Genomic DNA, 22471 nt, shown 5'->3' on the forward strand with positions numbered 1-22471 from the left:
TAGAATTTACATCGCTATTGCAATCTCTGTAAAATGTATAAAGAAGAAATTATTTTTATATTGAAAAAATTCGTAATGAATACCATCCTTAACATTTCGTATATAAAATTTCGAAGTATGATCCTCATTAAGGGACGCATTACGATGCCTAAATTATATATAGATTATTAAATATTCAATAGAATAGGGCAACAATTATTGTTTATAAATACACACCTTAATTAATTTCTATCACTTTCCAAGCTTTCAGGTACGTTTCGCACTACAAATTTATTTTATTTAGTAATTATTAAGTTTTATGAAGCGGTAAAAATATTTTTCACTTTCAAGATGTTTTTTTGCCAAATTTATTCTTCTCTTGAATTACATCAAAAGGAAAATATGATTGTGTGCGAGAGCAGCAAGAAATAAGAAATTTTTAAAAACAGATACATACCGTTTATGTTATTAAATAACAATTTTAATAAGCGCAATGAAAAACTCATTAAACTTTAGTATTTCAAACAATCACATCTCATGATTCAATGGTAAATGAAATTTTAATGTCAACAATTGCCGAAGCAATTAATAGCTATCTCTGGCTTTCCTTTTCCATTTGCAAAGAAAATCTCACATCCTTGAGCTCGTCTCGAAAGAGAAACATACAAACATTTTGAAATTCGCCCTAATAGGCAAAAAAAAAAATTGAAAATATAAAAAAAAATCGGCAGAGCCCGGCCGGGATTCGAACCTGGCGACACGAAGCAACAGCGAGAGCCGTTCGCCATCAATACAACTTCCAACAGATGCACAGAATCATGTGTACCATGAATGTAGTATAATTATCGCAGAAAAAGTCTGTAATTCACAAAAACACATGCATTGAGAAAAAGTACAGCTAATAGACAGCGTTGCCGAGCGTGGTTAATATTGTAATTGTATCATAGAGTCGTTTTCGCAATAAATACGACTCAAATACAACATACCAACGCACGGCCCTTGAAGCCATCACACCTAATAAGGTCGAACAAGTAAAAATGCGTTAAGTTCGGCCGGGCCGAACTTTGGATACCCACCACCTCGGGTATTACATACCACCTTTCATCAAAATTGGGTGAAAATTGCATACCGTATGTTCCATAGCAGTTATATCGAAATATGATCCGATTTGGACCAAATAATAATAGATACAAGTCATTGTTCAATTGTGTATAACAAAAATATTGGTATTTTTAGTAGCTATATCAAAAAATAAACCAATCTGATGTCGAACATGGATGTCGAAAACAACATGGATATCGAAAAGCCTAACATAAGTCAATGTGTCAAATTTCAGTTAAATCGGATTATAAATGCGCCTTTTTTGGGGCCAAGACTTTAAATCGAGATATCGGTCTGTATGGCAGCTATATGTAAATCTTGATCAATCTAGACCAAATTACAGAAATATTTGAAGGGACTTAACTTAACATTCTGTCCCAAATTTCGGCAACATTGGACAATAAATGCGCCTTTTATGTGCCCAAAACATTAAATCGAGAGATCGGTCAATATAGCAGCTATATCCAAGTTTGGACCGATCTGAGTGAAATTGAAGAAGTATGTCGAAGGGCCTAACACAACTCGCTGTCCCATATTGCGGCGAAATCGGACAAAAAATGCGCCTTTTATGGGCCCAAAACCTAAAACCGAGAGATCGGGCTATATGGCAGCTATATTCAAATCTGGACCACTCTGTACGATAATGCAGAAGTATGTCAAGGGGCTCAACTTAACTCACTGTCCCAAATTTCGGCGACATCGGACAATAAATGCGCCATTAATAGACCTAAGACCCTAAATCGAAGGATCGGTCTATATGGCAGCTATATCCAAATCTGGACCGATCTGGGCCAAATTGACGAAGGATGTCGAAGGCCTAACACAACTCACTGTCCCAAATTTCGGTGACATCGGACAATAAATGCGCCATTAATGGACCTAAGACCCTAAATCGAAGGATCGGTCTATATGGCAGCTATATCCAAATCTGGACCGATCTGGGCCAAATTGACGAAGGATGTCGAAGGGCCTAACACAACTCACTGTCCCAAATTACAGCAAAATCGGATAATAAATATGGCTTTTATGGGCCTAAGACCCTAAATCGGAAGATCGGTCTATATGGCAGTTATATCCAAATCTGAACCGATCTGAATCAAATTGACGAAGGATGTCGAAGGGCCTAACACAACTCACTGTCCCAAATTTCAGCAAAATCGGATAATAAATGTGGCTTTTATTGGCCTAAGACCCTAAATCGGCGGATCGGTCTATATGGGAGCTATATCAAGATATTGTCCGATATATTGGGTTGCCCAAAAAGTAATTGCGGATCAAGAATATGTATACTTTATAGGGTCGGAAATGGATATTTCGATGTGTTGCAAACGGAATGACAAAATGAATATACCCCCATCCTTCGGTGGTCGTTATAAAAACGTGTGCAAGTTTTTAATATTTTTAAATATAGAAAAAACTAAAAAGTAAAATTTTCACTAAGTTAATTATGAATGAAATTTTTTTCAAACATAAAATGTAAATGATTTTTTTTTCCAAAAAAGACAATTTCAGTAAAATGTTTTCTTAGGACTAAATTTTGAAGCAATTTTCTTAAATTTTTCAATCAATATCTATTTCTGACCCAATAAAATACATACATTTTTGATCCTCGTTGAAATCTAAACATGGTTTATATCAGTCTATAACCTGATACAGCTGCCATAAAAGCCGAACTCCCGAGCCTCTAGAGGGCGCTATGCTAATCCAATTTGATTGATCGTTTTGGTATAACTTCCAACAACTGTGCTCAGTACGGCCTAATTCGGTTCATCACCTGATATAGCTGCCATGTAAACCGATTTCTGAGCCTCTGAAGAGCGTAATTATTACTCGATTTACCTGTAATTTTGGAGGTGGTATTTTTCTATGACTTCTAACAGCTATGACAAGTACGGTCCATAACTTGATGTAGTTCATATATATTTGAAACCAGTAAGTAAAGGCAAAAGTCGGGCGGTGCCGACTTTAAAATACTCTACACCTACACTATAGGTACAAAGTGTGAGCTATATCTAATTCTGAACCAATTTTGACCTCGGCGGATGTTTTCAGATGGGTTATTCAACACTCCGTATCAAATTTTGAGGAAATACATAAAACGTTAATAAATACGGTGGACAAATGACAACACTATTGCAAATAAGCCAAAACCTGACGAACATATATATGGGAGCTACATCTAGATCGGAACCGATTTTGACCTAACTTCTTAGATATTGTGGTATGCATCGAGGAAAGAGTTGTGCACATATTTGGCAATATTGGCCAATAACCCGGTTGCAGTGACCCTCGAAGTGAAAATCGGGCGTATAAGAAAATCCTTCCTGCCAAATTTTGAGAGAATCGGTTAACAATGAGCACTTTATTGCAATATTAGTTCAAATCTGACAAATATATATATGAGAGCTATATCTAAATCTGAAATGATTTCTAGAAAACTTCTTAGATATTGTGGTAGTCGTCGGGGAAAGCGCTAGTTTTTATTATTTTTTTCTATAGAAAAACTAAAAAGTTACATTTTCACTAAGATAATTAAACAACTTTTGTCCTGTGATACTAAATTCATTGAAATTTTTTCCAAACATAAAATGTAAATGAAATTGATTTCAAAAATACGCAATTTCAGTGAAGTGTTTTCTTAGGACAAAATTTTAAAGCAATTTTCCATAATTTTTCAATCAAAACTTGTTTAAAGACAAAACTTAAAAAAAAAATTCTAAACACAAAATTTCAAGGACATTTTTAAAGATAGATGAAATTTTCTCTAAAGACATTTCATTGAGATTTTTTCATAAGGCAAAATTTTAACCAAATTTTTTCTAAAGGAAAAATTCCATAAAATGTTCTCTAAATTTCAATGCATTTTTTTCTAAAGAGCAAATTTTGATAAAATATTTCTAAAACCAAAATTTCAATTAATTTTTTCTAGACATAAAGCTTCAATCAAATTCTTTCTGAAAAAAAGGTTTAAAAGAATTTTTTTTGAAAACAAAATTTCAATTAATTTTTTCTGAAGACAAAACTGCAATCAAATTCTTTCTGAAAACAAAGTTTAAAAGAATTGTTTTTTTTTAACAAAATTCCAATGAAATTTTTTTAATGTAATGTAAATGTAAATTTTCCTAAAGACAATTTCAATGAATAATATTTCTAATATTTCTTAAGACAATATTAACTGAAATTTTTCTAGAGATAAAATTTCAATAAAAAAATTTAAAGACAAAACTTTAAGAGTATTTTTCTAAATACATAATTTCAATGAAATCTTTCTAAAAACAAAATGTAAAAAAAAAAAAATTCTAAAGACAAAATTTTTATGAATTATTTTTTGTTTGTTTCTCTTTCGAGACGAGCTCAATGATCGGAGATTTTCTTTGCAAATGAAAAAGGAAAGCCGGAGATAGCAACACACACCAACCACTATGGGAAGCGTTTCGCCTATGTTTAGAAGACTTTTCAACCACACAAGGGCCGTGCGTTGGTATGTTGTATTTGAATCTAATATATTGCGAAATCGCATCTATGATACAATTACCACATTAACCACGCTCGACAAACCTGTCTATTAGCTGTACTTTTTCCCAAAGCATGTGTTTTTGTGTAATGACAGCTTTTTTTCTGCGACAATTACACTACTTCCGTGGTATACATGATTCTGTGCTGTTAATGTTAATCTTTTGGATTTTGAAAAAATGTGTGGTGGGGCCCCCAAAATAAAATCCTGGATACGTCCCTGATGGGAGCTTTATCTAAATCGGAACCGATTTCGACTAGGTTTTTAAGATATTGTGGAAGTCGTCGAGGAAAGCGTTGTACAACGTTTTGGGAAAATTGGTCAATAAATGCGCTTGCTGTGGTAGTAGCTAGCCATTAGAAAATCCTTCCTGCCAAATTTCGAGAGAATCGGTTAACAAATAACCATTTTATTGCATTATTACTGCAAATCGGACGAACATATATATGGAAGCTATGTCTAAATCCGAACCATTTTTTTTAAATTTCAATATGCTTTGTTTCTAGGCCTGTACCAAATTTGAAGACGATCGGATGAAAACGACCTGTAGTTTGTACACAAATTAACATAGACAGACGGACAGACAGACGGACATAGCTAAATCGAATTAGAAAGTGATTCTGAGACGATCGCTATACTTATCAATGGGTCTGTCTCCTTTCCATTTCGGTGTTATTAAAAAATGCACTAAGTTATAATACTCTGTACCACAGTAGTGGTGTAGGGTATAAAAAGTAATTCAAAGAACTGGACAAATGCGATTCGGCCGAGCCGAACTAAGCACACTTTTACTTGCTCATACCACTACCGCCATCTATATGTCAGGTCGACTACTATGAACATCTGAATCGAACTCAAATACATGTAGCCTACAACAAACATTGTAACTGCAATTATAATTACATATTTTCCACATTATGAACCGGTTCTTGTAAGATGTTTCATTTTTTGTAGGGCCAGAAAGTGTATAACATGGTTCGACTTTATAATTACTCCCATAAAATAACATCTGAATCTAAACAATCTTATCCAATTTTTTGTGCACGAAACTGTCCGATTTATTTTTTGTATCATCGAAAATAAAATTGTTGTGGTCTGACACTAAGATAGTTTGACGTTTAGTTGATCTGATAAAAATATTCTTCCTTACTATATTTTGGTAATTTTTCCTAATGTAAAAAAGGTATTATTCGAATTATTGATTGAACATCGATAGTAATCCTAAAACGGAAATCAGATATTCAAATTTTGAATCAAGTACCTAGAGGAACGCCCCAATCCAAAATCCTACAAACCGAAAAATAGACCAATATGTAAAATATGGGACCTAAATGAAAGGAATTCAGGAGTAGAACGCGATTCTCATATAGAAATTGGGTATCAAGTGTCGGGAGCCCTCCCCTCTGCCAATGCTTTCTAGAAGCACAATAAGTCATACAAGGGGACTTGTGAATAAGGTTTTTTTAATCTAAATGAAAATTTCTCTTGTCCCATTAAAATCCAAAACGACCTGCATACGCCAGGTGAACAAATTCGGGCGGATGCGATTTGATCGACTAAAAAGCGACTATTTTAGCATGATGCGTTTTTTAAATTAAGAACTAGTTGTTACTAAACAAAATAAATGCTCGAAAACATCCGGTACTAAATCGGTCGCGGGGGTACTACGGTACTCTTCGGTACTGAAAAAAGTACTAGAGTACTGACTTTTCCATCCCTGCTATTTACGTGAGGGTGTTGTGGACGTTTGAAGTACGTTTGTGACACTTGCACTTTTGTTGTTGTTTTTATAATTGTATATTGCGAGTCTGCAAAATATGACAAACAAATTTTAAATTACCTCCCACGTCGTAAAGAAATTTAAGGGGGATGTGGGTGGGTGTCGCTTATTCGTATTAAACATAGAAGTGAAACTTAAAAAGAACGTCTGTTCTGCACGACTCTGCTCATTCGAAGTAACTAATTGTGTGCTTTACAATGCAATAAATGAACGAAAAGTTGGTGGACAGTTTAAATACCACATGACCAACGCTCCACACTATCTGTTACTTTCCTAATGCATATGTTTGTGTTATGGCAGATTTTGTGTCTTCACAATTACACTACTTCCATGCCATACACATGATTCTGTGCTTTTAGAAGTTGCTTTGATGGCTTCAAACGCCAGAAAAAGGCAACGGCTCCCGCTGTTGCTCCGTGTGTCCAGGTTCGAATCACGGCCGGTTTCTGCCGAATTTTCATTTTCAATTTATATGTCCATATAGGCTCAACCATGACGTAACCGATTTCAAGGGCCAGCAAACCTTCTCAATGGGATGTGTGCCTGTTTATTCCAATAAAAAGGTTTTAGAAGAAAAGACAGAACTGGCATTAAAACATGAAATAAGACCATGAGAGCCCGTTCCGTCCACCTTTACTTTACACATGAAATGGCCATATAGAGTCAAGTATCTGAGCGCCTACCTCTCCTTAAAATGACATACCAATATGGGTCTTAAATTCAAGTCATTTAGAAGTAAGGACATTAATATTTTGGGCCAAGTTTCAGTACGGCTCCAAAAAAAACATCTCAGGATACATGTTATCCTGATCAAATGAAACAGTTAAGAGTAGCGTAGGAACCTGTCATTGAAATGTAAAGTTAGAGCGCAAATATGGGATTAATGTACACTTGTGGCAATTTTAGACGTGCATATTATGTAGATAGACAACAAACACAACCACGACGCATTGTTGTTATTTTACATAGTATTGTTGCTATTATGACATGGTTGGTTGGTCGGGACCCTGCAGGAAGTTTGGGGTAAATTATTAACATAAATTTAAATTTATTATTTTTCTCTTCGCAGAATAAGCCGGTGAAAACACCGGTATGTGTTTCTCTATTTTGACTACAGTTCGTTTTTTTCATAAATTTGCATTCGTTGGCTTTGGTGCTTTTTGTTGTACTTTTGGTGCTTTGTTGCAATTATTTTTTTTTTAGAAACAATTCCACCGTCGGTATATGATAGATGGACAACCCAACAGAACAGAACAAATTATATTAGGTTAGGAAGGTTTGGTTTACGTGACAGTCTGCCATCAGACTCACTTAGACGTTTCCTTCCATTGTGATACCACAGAAACAGAAGAAGGAAGATGCCTTCTAGTTCCTACCGTTGAACCATCTTTACAGCTTCTGCAAAAGTCGTTGCTGGCAATTTTTAGTCTGCCACCATGTTTTCCGATTAGACAGTGACAACTTAACTTACATGTCGCTAGAGGCATACCCACAGATTCCAGTATCCCTGGAATGTGTAAGGTAGTTCCTGGTCTCGTAAGCTCGTCCGCTTTATAATTCACTGGAATATCTCTGTGGCCCGGCACCCAGAACAGGTGAATTTTGAACTGTTCAGCCATCTCGTTGAGAGATCTGCGACAGTCGAGGGCGGTTTTTTGTTTGTAAAGACGTACTCTGAGAAGATCTCCGCTTGATACACATTGCAGTGGTCGGGTAACCTTTCCGATGTGACAAGTTCTAGATCTTTAGAGTACACTCCAAGGCCCATCTGGTAGTCTTGTTTGGAGCCATCCGTATAGAAGTCCATGTAACTTATATTATCATGGACAATCCCATGGCAGCCGGTTGTATGTACTGGATAGACCCGATGGAGTCCTTCATCGGCAAGGGCTGGCGTCTCAGTGTACACACACTGCTACAACAACAACCACAACCAGGGATATCGTAGATCTAATCGGTTCTATCAGGAATAGTGGTACAGTACTTTTTATCAAAAAGCGGTTCAGGGAGCGTGTAATCCACACTGCCTGGAACATCGGACATTGCATCAAGGATAACACAGTGTTCGTAGACGCCATATGACCTAAGAGAAAGCTCCTTTAGCCTCAAGGCAGTGGTCGCAGCAATTTGTCTAGCCACAATGTTCAGAGGCATTAGATGTAGCATTTAATTCAGTGCATCAGATGGTATCATCATCAGTGCGGCTGTGATGCACAAACAAGCCATCCTTTGGATCCGGTTGAGTATTGTAGGTGGACTTTTGAAGCGCCGTCCACCAGATCACAACACCATATAGCATTATGGTAGTATATACCCAATGTATGACGCGCTGTCTAAACCCCCAACTTTTACCGATGACTCTCTTGCAGGTGCATAGGTCAAAAGTGGGCTTTCTTGCCCTTTTCAAAATGTGGGATTTGAAGATCAATTTCCTGTCCAGCAAAACACCCAGGCATTTTGCGCTTTCTGTAAATGGAACATTCTCTCCTCCCAGGGAGACAGGTTCCACTGTAGGCAACTTGTATCTCCTGCTGAAAAGAACTACTTTTGTCTTGCATGGATTTACACCTAGACCACTTTGCTGTTGCACGTAGAGCTTCCTGAAGTATATATCTTAGAGTGCTGGGAAACTTTTCTCTAACCGCAATTGCCACGTCATTTGCATACGCGATCACTTTTACACCATTTTTTTCCAGAGGCTATAATATACTCTAAATGGCTATATTCCAACAGAACACCTCCTTGTGGTGTCCCTCTGCTGACTCATCTTTCTAGATCCGCATATCCCAAGCCTGCCGTAATGCATCTTTTAGTAAGTAAATTACTAATAAGCTTTCTTAAGGTAGAGTTGTGCCTAGAAACTCCAACTCCTTCATGATTGACGTCGGTTTTACATTATTGAAAGCACCTCCAATGTCAAAAAATGCTAACATTATATATTCCATGACAGCGATCTAACCCTCTATATCGCCGACTAGGTCGTGAAGGGCTGTTTAAGGGGACTTGCCTTTACTATGTGCATGCTGCTGCCACGACAGGCGATCTCCAGGGATCTTTGCCCTAAGATATGTTTCTATCAACCTCTCAAGAGTCTTCAGCATAAAGGATGACAGCCTAATAGGACGAAAATCTTTCGCCTTCGTATGGTAAAGGATTTTCTGCTTTCGGAATGAAAATAACCATCGTGTCCCTCCATCCCGCAGGTATATATGGCGTTGATATATAAGCAGAGTATGTCTCCCTAAGTCAAGGAACGAGAGCATACCAGTGACAACCTCTTCTGTCGCCACGTTGTTCGTTGGAGAATTTCCCGGGAAATGTGTAGCAATGAGTAGTTCTAGTGTTTCCTCACTATACAATGCCCAAACATTCTTTGACTTCTAAATATATCTCACCGTAATAGGTCTCGAGGACAGAATCTTCCTTACCCTAGAGGCCTCAGATATATCCTCCACGGAACTGCAAAATCCTACCCAGGATTTGTCTAGAGCTCGCTCTCAAATTTTCTTAGCTCAGCCTTAGAAATGTCTCAATCGTATGATGCTCTTGTGGCTGTGGTAGACCAACCAGCTCTGGTGTCCACCATGGCAGTCGCTGTTTGCCCCTTGACTTGACACGAGAACATGTACCGAAGTTTATTCCAATCCACCTTTCTTCTGTTTAGCCGAGGGACCACTTCTGCAGTATTTTCTCCAAGGCTGAAACTAATATAGCGATGATCACTAATATAACTGTGATCATCCAACATTTCCCAGTCGCACATTCTTGCACTTAAATCTTCCGATACAAAGGTAATATCTAGTAATACCTCTTACCTGTTCATAGTAATAAAGGTCGATTTATCCCTTTTATTACAAATCTCCACATTGCAACTATATATTCGATAAGCAGCTCATACATTTCGTTGACATCCAAACTTATCATCAGATATGGGAAATTTGGATGTCACTTGGCATCACTTCCTACAATGAGGCTCTTTTTCTATACAGAAGCGGCTTCAACCAGCAAAATAAGGTTTGAAGGCGGCATCTCTGAATCGTGTGCCATATATAGGGAAGCCAGCCAGTAATGAGACTTATTTATTTCAAGGCTGGCTACTACTAAATCTTCAGTGCTTAGCGACGGAAGAAGAAAAACATTTAGACTACTCTTTGCAAGAATACAGGCTCTGTGGCTCCCATTTCCCGTACCCTTGAGTAGTTTAAATCCCGGAATTCCTAGTCCACGAACCATTTCTCCACACATCCATGGTTCCTGGATAAGAACCACGTCAAATCCTCCTGCCATCAGAAGGAGCTTTAGTGCCGCCGAAGCGGCCTTACAATGGTGGAGATTTATCTGCAGAAACCAGACCGTAGTTAGGATTCAGAACTTCCACCACTGTTGTGTTAGCCTCGTCTTCTGAGATCGTAAGGAATTCAATCCTCACAAGATTCGTTAGATATTGTCATGATGAGCTTTCGTACGCATCCAAGGGAAAGGAGGGAAAGCCATGGAACCACTCTTCCTCAGGACAGTGGACACTTGCGGTGTGGACATTTCCTCCTTAGATGCTTCACCATCTGCTGCTCTCGAAGTACTTTTTGAGTTCCGTTCTTTCCCGTTGGCGCGAACCTTAAGCCCAGTCCAACTGGATGATGCACCCACACAGGGCTTGTCGGGTCCCGTTTCGATGCTTTCCCCTCCTGTCTCGAGTGTGGCAGGAGGATTTTCAGTCTCCTGCAGTCCGCCAGACTTTAGCGGTATGGTCGATAGTTCCTCAGGCAAGTGTTCAGCAACAACTGTCGAGTCGTCTCCTGATTCGCCAACCCCACCGCCTCTATAGACCTCTAGTTTCAACTTGTTGAATCCATAGAATACAACTCCTTCAGACTTGTTGAGGTCTGCGAGACAGCCGGAGTTTATTACGAATACTGCATGCCTCCGGTCACCATCAGCCTCATCCAATCTTCCAGTCGGTGGTTGAAAGATTGGGATTACATTCTCTAAATCTTTCAAGTATGGATTAAGGATCTGAGGGAACCCTCGGTATCCAAGCATGCTACATTGGTCGAGAAGGAATATCTTCCTTCTCGAATAAATCTAGTGTTGCACCTGGCCAGATATCACCAATCATTCTCAGCGCACAACGATACATTTCAATTGAGCGTTGATATCCGAAGACAATTAGTCTGTATCGGCCCCGATACCAGCCTGCATCGTCACAAACTGGAGGAGACCCCGGAAATTTCGCAAGGACATCGGAGTATACTTATGACAGTCCATCGACTATCCAACTCCGATTTTTCCTAGGTATTCATACCTGTTCTTCTCCCTTGTCGACAACTGTCATTCATAACTTTCCCTAGCGACATTCGCAAAGGTTTTTGGGTCCATCTTACTATTGTTCGCCTTAGTTCTTTTAGGCATGGAATGCCTTCCAGGTGACCGTAGCCTTTTGGCTGACTGATACCACCACCGCAGCTTTTGGGTCTTTGGGGTCCATTCTAAGCCTACTCCCGGGACCTAGATCCCGCTCCACTGGAAACAGATGCAGATCAACAACCGCTTAATGGACACCACTATCGCAGCTATGTGAGCTAAGCTAAGTGATTTAAATTTGTTTCTTTTAAAAAATAATAATCCATTACGAGTTACAGAAAAATTTTTGTGCAGCGAAATAACAAAACGTCCGCTCCGCTCAACGGTTCAAACAAGAATCATATTAAAAACCAGTAAGGAGAGGCAAAAGTCGGGCGGTGCTGACTTAATAATACCCTACACCTACACTATAGGCACAAAGTGGGACCTATAGCTAATTCCAAGCCAATTTTGATGGACCTCGGCGGATGTTTTCAGGTTGGTTATTAAATAATTCGTATAAAATTTCGAGCAAATATGTTCAAACCGTAATAAATATGATGGACAAATTAGCCAAAATCTTACAAATATATATATGGCAGCTACATCTAAATCTGAACCGATTTTGACCCAACTTCAAATCTGACGAACATATATGGGAGCTATATCTAAATCTGAACTAATTTTTTTAGATATTGTGGAAGTCGTCGAAGAAAGCGTTGTAGAACGTTTTGGGAAGATTGGTCAATAAATGCGCTTGCAGTGGCTCTAGGAGTGAAAATCGGGCTACATATATATATGAGAGCTATATCTGAACCGATTTCTATGAAATTCACCAGTGATGTCCCCAGGCCGAAAAACATGCCTGTACCAAATTTGAAGACGATCGGATGAAAATTGCGACCTGTAGTTTGTACATAAATTAACATGGACAGTCAGACGGGCAGATAGACAGACAGACAGAAGGTCGAATCAGAAAGTGATTCTGAGTCGATCAGTATACTTATCAATGGTTCTATCTCTCTTTCTTTTGAGTGTTACAAAACAAATGCACTAAGTTATAATATCTTGCACCAGAGAAGTGGTGTAGGGTATAATTAAGAAATAATTTTTAGTTTTCAATTATTATACCCTCCACCATAAGATGGGGGGTATACTAATTTCGTCATTCTGATTGTAACTACTCGAAATATTCGTTTGAGACCCCATAAAGTATATATATTCTTGATCGTCGTGAAATTTTATGTCGATCTAGCCATGTCCGTCCGTCTGTCCGTCCGTCCGTCCGTCTGTCTGTCGAAAGCACGCTAACTTCGAAGGAGTAAAGCTAGCCGCTTGAAATTTTGCACAAATACTTCTTATTAGTGTAGGTCGGTTGGTATTGTAAATGGGCCATATCGGTCAATGTTTTGATATAGCTGCCATATAAACCGATCTTGGGTCTTGACTTCTAGAGCCTCTAGAGTGCGCAATTCTTATCCGATTGGAATGAAATTTTGTACGACGGATTCTCTCATGACCATCAACATACGTGTTTATTATGGTCTGAATCGGTCTATAGCCCGATACAGCACCCATATAAATCGATCTCTCTATTTTACTTCTTGAGCCCCCAAAGGGTGCAATTCTTATTCGAATTGGCTGACATTTTACACAGGTCTCCAACATATAATTTAATTGTGGTCCAAACCGGACCATATCTTGATATCGCTCTAATAGCAGAGCAAATCTTTTCTTATATCCCGTTTTGGCTAAGAAGAGATGCCGGGAAAAAAAAAACTCGACAAATGCGATCCATGGTGGAGGGTATATAAGATTCGGCCCGGCCGAACTTAGCACGCTTTTACTTGTTTTTTTACTAAATTGTTTCGCTTTTCATGTAATGAATTATTTTATTTTTACTTTACTTTTATTTTTAAAAAATAAATGAACTTAATGAACAATTATTAACAAATTGTTAAAACAGATAAAGTGATGTGTTTGTCTGAATGGGGGAAATGACTGGTTTTTCAAACCGTTGAAGTGGTGGGTTTTTTAAACCGGAGAAATGACTGATTTTTCAAACCGGTGAAATTACCGATATTTTAAACCAGTAAAATGACCAGTGCTTTAAATTGACGAAATTACCGGTTTAAAATTATTGGTCCCTAGGTATGGCATGTCCATACCAAAATCACTGGTAATTTGAATAGTCAGGGGACCGGTCACCGAAAACCGGAAAAATCATCAGTCTGGGACCGGTTCAAAGTTGTGCTAAAGGTTTACTGCTATTTTTATCTGTTTTAAAAGCATAAATATGATTTAACCAGATATTTTTGTTACAAATTTGGATAAAAAACAAAAAAATAATAAAATTAAAATATAAGATGTAATATAAAGCTTCTTTAAGTATTTTCGACATTTTATAGCAGACTTTCCGTTGTTACACCTTACACATTTTTTGTTGATTTTGCTAACAAATGTCTCTGAGTGTTACTATTTTGCAATATTATACACTAACCTTTAAAGCCAAAAGAGGTCACAGCGGAACCAGGCACGCTGTGCCCTCCAGTGCGATAGTTAAAAATAAAAAAGGTACACTTCGTAAAAGCATAAAAGGAACATATCGTTTATTTTCGATATAAAGGCCAGTTTTAAATTTTTGTGAAAACGAGGGCTGCAATATACATTTCAGGACTAATAATAAAAATGCAAATGTTTATCATCAAAAACGGTTTTATTGTTTTTCAAAGTATTCTCCAGCATAATTTACACACTTTTGCTTGCACTTAAACCAATTGCTGAAGCACTGTTTTCACTTCGATTGAGACACTTCCAAAATATGGTTATTGAACGCTTCAACAACATTTTCTGGGAACGAAAATCATTGACCACGCATTTTTATCTTAATGTGCGGGAATAGAAATAAGTCATTAGATGCCAAGTTAGGGCTGTAAGGCGGACGTTTTGGTCGGTCAAAAAGCGCTGATTTTAGCCGAAATGTGAGAGATTGCAAATCCGTGAGCCGATATGTGGCGAATAACTATTCGTCTTCTCTTGTTTGTTTTTCTAATTTTTCCAAATACTTCAGGCAATCATATTGTGATGAACCACTCAGAATTGTGGAACAATTCCCACATGACCAGTTTTGCAGAACAGGTGACCATTAGCTTCGATGTGCTTCTTCCACGAACAACTTTTGTTGGATTTGGCTTGTGTTCGAAGACCCACCCGGTCGATTGTTGTTTGGTTTCGTGCTCATACACACAGATCCACGATTCGCCATCTGCGACAATTTTACAAACGTATTTTGAAGCACCGCAATCGTATTTTTTTACATATCTTCGCACTAATCGACACGAGCCTTTTTTTGCGCGACTGCCAAATTGTGCAGAATCCAACGTAAACTAAATTTTTTTACTGCAAAGTGTCCATAAAATATCAAATATATTCTGAAGAAATGCCTCCATCTCATCATATGTAATATGACGATCTTGCATTATACAATAAGTTGACGCACGGCATCAATGTTCTTTGGTACAACGGTCGTTTTTCGACTTTGAGAAAGTGTCGACCACGACTGAATTCATTAAACCAGTTTGTCACAGCCCTATAGGATGGTGCTTCATCGCCGTACAAAGATTGAAGTTCATCAATGCGCTGTTTTCGTAATGATCCACGCCGAATGTTGTAAAAAATGGTTTTACGAAAATGTTCACGAGTTAATTCTATTTGTTTTTTGTTAAATCAATTTCTTCACGTCACTGTAAACGACACAATGGTGGTCGTACGTTAAAACGTTCTTCGCACGATTATATTAGAAAATGTCAAACTTTCCAATGGAAATGTCAGATTGGGCCGGGCAATATTTTTTGATTCTTAGGCCAGAAACTTATATAGCAGCCCTCGTACACTACAACGCTTTAAGTACATACTCCTACGAGTATATATGCCGAATATAATGTATAGCAAAATAATTACATATTTATTTATGATTCAATTATGTGACATTTAAAAAGTTCACATTGACAGGTAATGAATTAAATGTTTATTAATTACCTGACAAACAGCTGCTCCTGGTTATTAACACGCCACGATACAACAGTAGCACCTTAAAAGATAAAAAAAAAGCAAACAAATTAACAAAACCAGAACTAGATCAAGATGCAAATCCTCAACCTTGGATATATTTTGTTCTAATTCTACCAAGAGTTTATCCACCAAATACATCTACAAACGAAACATGCATTTTATGAGCTCAAAAAGATCAGTCGGAAATGTGTGTGGCAGTTATATCAAAATTTCTTATCTTCTGAGAAAATTTCGGACTGAGCTGGTAAGAACTTCAATCGGAAGATAGGTCTGTATGATGTGGATAGAATTCGGCACTAATGGATGTGTCTAAACAACTCAATATTTCAAATTTCTGCGATATCGGGTAAAAATGTGCTTTTTATGGGATTAAGAAGAGCATTCGGCGTTTGGAGCCTATATCTAAACATGGATCTGTATGGACCGTATTTGATAAGAGTATCGACGGATAGAACTAACTCACTGTTCTGAATTTCAGCAAAAAATTTCTTTTAATTCCAAATTTAATTTTAAATTTCAATTATATCCGATATATATTATAGGTGTCGAGAGATTTCTTCACTACAAGTGAGCAACAGTTTTTCTTCAGTAGCTCTCGTTTTTTAGATATAGCTTAGGGCCATAATTTACGATGCTTTCCCAGACTTTTGTTTTACGTCATCAGGACCAGCTATGGGATCCTAAATTTCAATGTCAGAAATGCGTGGTATGTCTACGGCTATGTTCTAACAGAAAAGCGATGCTCTAAACTCTTTGGCAATCATGATTTGGCGATTTGATTTGTAATTAATTTTTTTGCCAAGTATTTTTATATGGAGAACGAATGAACATCGTGACGTATGACGTACGGCATATAAGGGCATAATTATCGAAAAGTAAATGTACGCACCCACGTACAATAAATTAAATAAAGAAATTATTTTAAAGGTTGGTGCTGTGTAAATAAATGTTTGCCCAGCGCAAACGGAAAGAGCTATATCTAATTGTGCTCAAATTAAAGAAATCGTACGTTTAGTACCGCATTTGGTACCATTTCGTACTTTCTTTATGGATTGAGCTAGAGCTCTGAAATTTGGCAAGTAGATACAACTAGGAAATATATGTTGGTTGACTAGATGATTTTTTCATAAATCGTACATTTTGGTTCCAAAAAGTACGAAAAAGTTTATTTACTATTACCGTTAACGGAGACAGATTTAATTAAATTGTTTGTTAAAAATGATCGTAGTCTTGACAAAAGTACGATAAGTTTTACCAAATACGAAATGCTGTAATCGTACCAGGAGTGCAAGAAAACATGCTTACATAAGAGCTGGAATTGGTACTTTCTTTACAGATTGAGCAGGTACAGGTACACATTGGCAGTATATATTGGACGGCTAGAAGATTTTCTTTTCAATTTCTCCATTTAGGTGGTACTTAAACGTGACAAATGGTACCTACTTTATGGATTGAGCTAAAGCTCTCAAAATTGCGTTACAATTACACCTTAGCAGTATATAATGGGCTACAAGAAGACTTTTTAAAATTCGCAATTTATTTTTAAAACTGTAAAACTTGGGTATTAAAGCATTTCGAAAAATTACTACCAAGGTGGTAAAAAAAGTTCTGTTATTCTTGTTACTACTTGGTACGTTCTTAACGGAAGTGAACAGATTTCTAATATTTCATACTCAGATATGACAAAACTACATGGGCTTTCGAAAGTCCAGCACTTAAACGGTGGTACTGATAAAAGGGAAAAACATAGCGGAGTGGGGTTATGCTAGTATTATATATATGAGAATTTTATGGCTTGTCGTGATGACGTAATTCTATTTTAGAGTGTTCTTATATTTTGCAAATATGTTTTCACGACAAATATAGCAAAGACTATTTGAATCAAACACGCATCTTCTTTGCGAATGTTGCGAAAAACAACAAAATATTTTTAGAGTCCAAAAACATAGTATTACATAGGTGCGACCAGTAATAACGGGTACAGTGCATATGGAGAAGACGACAAAAATATTTTTAGTGTCAAAAAGCATAGGTGCGACATGTAATCGCGTGTACAGGGCATATATGCCAGGATTTTAATTATGATACGACACCAGACTTGAAGCGGTGTAGAATGGAAACGATTTCAGATTATGTGAGTAGCACGCACTTCCTGAAACAGATTTTTTTCATGTTTCCATATTTAAGGATCAGAACAATCCGACACCTAGCTTAGGTGTATGCCCATTATAATATCAGCAGGTTTAAATCCGCATCATCTTTTTAACCTAACATGCACACAGTTTGAAATTCTTGTGGGACACCCCAAGTTTTTCCATTAATGTGTCGTGTACGTTAAATTAGATAATAATTCAATTCATAGCGGCAACCAAAAATAATTTTTTTCTCAGTGTATGCCTATGATTTAATAAACAATTTCAAACATAAGGGTTTGACAAAATATGAAATCATTACAACCGCACAAACTTTCAATAAAACATTTATATCAACATACAATGCACAGCATCAGTACATACCCACACACACACACAAATGTTGGTACCTACTCGTACATATGTACATATCTAGACACTCGAATATTCAAACAATTACAAGCAAAAGCATCCCACGTATAAATGGCGAAGAAAACAACAACTACCTCGTCATTATCAATAAGTACAACAAGTCATAGACAACAATATACATACATACATATGTACAGCACATTTATTGGGAGAAATTGAATGAAACAAACTTCAACTTTAAACTGAAAAACAAAAACGGCGGCGGACAAGTTTCTCTTCTTATTCTTCTTCTTAAGCGATATTCGTCAGTCTGGAGAGTCACAAAAATATAATCTAAGATCGCGGTATATTGACACACACCACAGCTTCAACCCAATAACTCGAAAATGGACAGTGAAACGGTAAACCATGATTGTATGAAGTAGTGTGAAGTACTACATGTTTCCAGGCGGTGGAATTCAACGGGCCTCACTATGAGATACCTTCTAAAGCATTAAAATACACGCTAAACAACCTTACAAATTTAAATTTCTGCAAAAACTGCTATGAAATCGTTTTTTTTTTTGCATGTTATGCTCACATCAACCAAAAGCAAACAAGGCTAAAACAAAAAGGTTAGGCTTTGTCAAGGCATCCGTTGTACTTATACCCTACACCACTACTGTGGTACATGGTAATATAACTTAGTGAATTTGTTTGTAACACCGAGAAGTAAAAGAGATGTACCCATTGATAAGTATACCGATCGAGTCGGAATCACTTTCTGTTCGATTTAGCTATGTCCGTCTGTCCATGTTAATTTGTGTACAAAGTACAGATCGCAATTTTCATCCGAACATCTTCAAATTTGGCACAAGCATTTTCTTGGGCCTAGAGACGAAGCTTATTGAAATTGGAAAAAATCGGTTCAAATTTGGATATAGCTCCCATATATATGTTCGTTCAATTTGGACTAAAATTGCAATTATTTCGTAATTTGTAAACCAACTCTCACGACATATTGCACTAATGATTCTCTTATAAGTCTCGACATTATTGGTGAATTTCATAGAAATAGGTTCAGATTTAGATATAGATATATATATACATCTCGCGATTTTCACTTTTAAGGCCTTTCCTATCGATCTTCTCAATAATTTGCACAACGATTTGCTCTATGCCTCTTACAATATGTACGGGCTTTGATCGAAATTTCTCATATTAAATTTAAGCAAAATGCAAAATTTTCCATGAACATTTCATTAGGGAACCGGGGCAAACTTATTACATATAATTGAGTGCTGTTCAGGCGTTCAACATTATAGACGGACATGCTAACCTCAGCGCTATAGTGGCCTCCCTACTTTGGTAGATAAAAACGTGGTACGTCATAAATTTTAAACGCTTTGTACCAACCAGACCATGTTTTTTTTATAAAGGACGGGGTTAATTCACTGTTCATTTGAATTTTTATTTTGGCGTACCCACGAATACCATTGCTGGGTTGGAATTAATTTTCATTTACAGTAATAAAGGGTGATTTTTTTGAGGTTAGGATTTTCATGCATTAGTATTTGACAGATCACGTGGGATTTCAGACATGGTGTCAAAGAGAAAGATGCCCAGTATGCTTTGACATTTCATCATGAATAGACTTACTAACGAGAAACGCTTGCAAATCATTGAATTTTATTACCAAAATCAGTGTTCGGTTCGAAATGTGTTCAAATTTTGACAAATTTTGTTCAGCGATGAGGCTCATTTCTGGTTGAATGGCTACGTAAATAAGCAAAATTGCCGCATTTGGAGTGAAGAGCAACCAGAAGCCGTTCAAGAACTGCCCATGCATCCCGAAAAATGCACTGTTTGGTGTGGTTTGTACGCTGGTGGAATCATTGGACCGTATTTTTTCAAAGATGCTGTTGGACGCAACGTTACGGTGAATGAACACATTTCGAACCGAACACTGATTTTGGTAATAAAATTCAATGACTTGCAAGCGTTGCTCGTTAGTAAGTCTATTCATGATGAAATGTCAAAGCATACTGAGCATCTTTCTCTTTGACACCATGTCTGAAATCCCACGTGATCTGTCAAATACTAATGCATGAAAATCCTAACCTCAACAAAATCACCCTTTACTTCGATTAACGTCGTTTCGATTTACGTCATCAAGTAAAATGGTCCTGCTAACTTCAATTTTCGTTGTCATTCGATTAACGTCGTCTCAGTTTGCTTGTTCTTGCCTATATCAGTACAAATAGTTGGATATAAAATTGGTTTAACTGCTTCTATGGTTGAAACTGGTTCTTTCGAGAATATAAAAAACGAAACCTAGTTTTTTAGGCAAATGGAAAAGATGATACGTTTGTTTATAGAAGAAATTTTCCCGTTACCACATAACTTAATGCAATTCAAAGAAAAACTTTATGCTTATTTGGCGACCTTAAGGAAAACTCCTCTTAAGATGAAAATTCATGCCCGCAGTGGTTGGTTAAAAAATTAAAAAAAGGCAAAACTTCACAGCATTTTGTTACCAAGAGGTATGCGACTGGAGATTATATGTCAAAGCCCTAGAGAGAGAGCCCTGATTTTGACATATACATATACGAGGAAGGTCGCAAAAGTAGCCTACATGACATGTAGATTGCGGTATTAGTATGAAAATAAATATATTTGCGGAAAGAGCCAACTTCTAAAACATGGATTAAGTTTTAAGTCCCCACCGTGTTTAGTTTTTTTAGTTGAGCTCTCAAAAGCAAACGATCTAAGTGAATTTGTAAAAAAGGAAAAAATTGGTCTTTCACCATTGTGATGGCGAAGATCCAAAGTTCGATTTGCTTCGGCAATCTGTTCGCCAGAATGAGGTTCCTCGGATTTTTCAAATTTAAAAAATTGCTCACCGGAAATATGTTTTCCAGAAATGAGAGTTGAAGTTGCGGTTGATAGCTATTTGAAGGAACTAGGCAATTCTAATAAGGGATCCGGATCGAGTTACTTGTTTCCGCTCCGTTTTCGCTCCGTCAAAATTGTATTCACTTCGCTCTACGCTCTACTCCGGGAATTTTTTTGCCCCTTTCCTTTATATTTAAGTTGACTATTTATTTTCAATTATCTACTTATACACACCCTCATAGGACAAGTGGTATACAATTCCATGGCAACCGATTGTACACACCGGATTGACCCGATAAAATCCTCATCGGCAAGGGCTGCCGTTTTCGTGGCTTCAATTAGGCCAGGCCATGTGATAGCATTAGACACGGTCAGCCACACCAAACTATTTGAGGACATCGCCAATGCGTCACTCCAGTCAGGCCTGAAACGCTGGGTCGCGAATTATCTGTGTGGTCGCCAATCATTTATAACATGCATATGAAGTCGAAGCACCGTAGAGTGAAACAGGGATTTCTCCAAGGCGGGGTGATATCTCCGGCACTGCTTAACCTCTGCCTACCTCTAGATCAAGCGGGTCTAGACAATATTCATGCAGACACGATAGTCGATGCGTTAAATGGCTACCGGGTGAAAGTAGTCCTTGAAGAACGTCCGCCTACCATTGCACCTGAAGAAATTGACCATACCCAGATCCCTCTGAACTCACCCCACCTTAGTCGCAGAGTTCCTGGATTTGGATAGTCAACAGTATTAAGCAGGCGAAAGATAGACACAACAAACTGCTACAACATAATTTGCAACATCTAGCAATATTCAACTCCGATTATATGTATTCTTGATCGCCGTCTATATCGGACTATATCTTTATAAACCCCCCCATATACACCGATCTCCCGATTTAACGTATCAAACTCATGAAAGGTGCCTTTTTATTCCTTCACTATAAGATGAGGATATACTAATGTAGTCATTCCGTGTGTAACACGTCGAAATAGTGATCTGCAACCCTAAAAAAGTATGTATACAGTCAGCGGCATAAGCATTTTGACAAACTTATTTTCAAACAGGTTGGCGTACAGAAATTTTTTAAAATTAAATTAACATTTCCCAGTATGACTAAAGTAGTCATAAATGGTGTAATTTAAAACTTCATACTTATTTTTATTCCAACTTTATTTTCGAATAAAATATTAGGCCAAGTATCAAATTATTGAGTGGCATAAGTATTTTGACATTTAAGTTTATTATAAGAATAAAAAAATATAATTAATTTTATAATCAAATTAATAGAAAATAGTGCTTAGG

General features: G+C 37.3%; 1 protein-coding gene across 5 annotated transcripts in view; it reads right to left on the minus strand.

The window, feature by feature from the left end:
* Positions 1-22471, minus strand: part of LOC106091722 (uncharacterized) — a 90948-nt gene that overhangs the window by 42954 nt on the left and 25523 nt on the right. For all 5 annotated transcript variants that reach the window (XM_059366126.1, XM_013258351.2, XM_013258353.2 and 2 more), the window contains one exon: positions 15753-15804. In XM_059366126.1, the coding sequence (XP_059222109.1) occupies positions 15753-15804 (52 nt within the window). The remainder of the gene's footprint in view (positions 1-15752; positions 15805-22471) is intronic.

The sequence above is a fragment of the Stomoxys calcitrans genome, chromosome 3, assembly GCF_963082655.1.
Source record: "Stomoxys calcitrans chromosome 3, idStoCalc2.1, whole genome shotgun sequence".
In the NCBI taxonomy this organism is placed as follows: Eukaryota; Metazoa; Arthropoda; class Insecta; order Diptera; family Muscidae; genus Stomoxys; species Stomoxys calcitrans.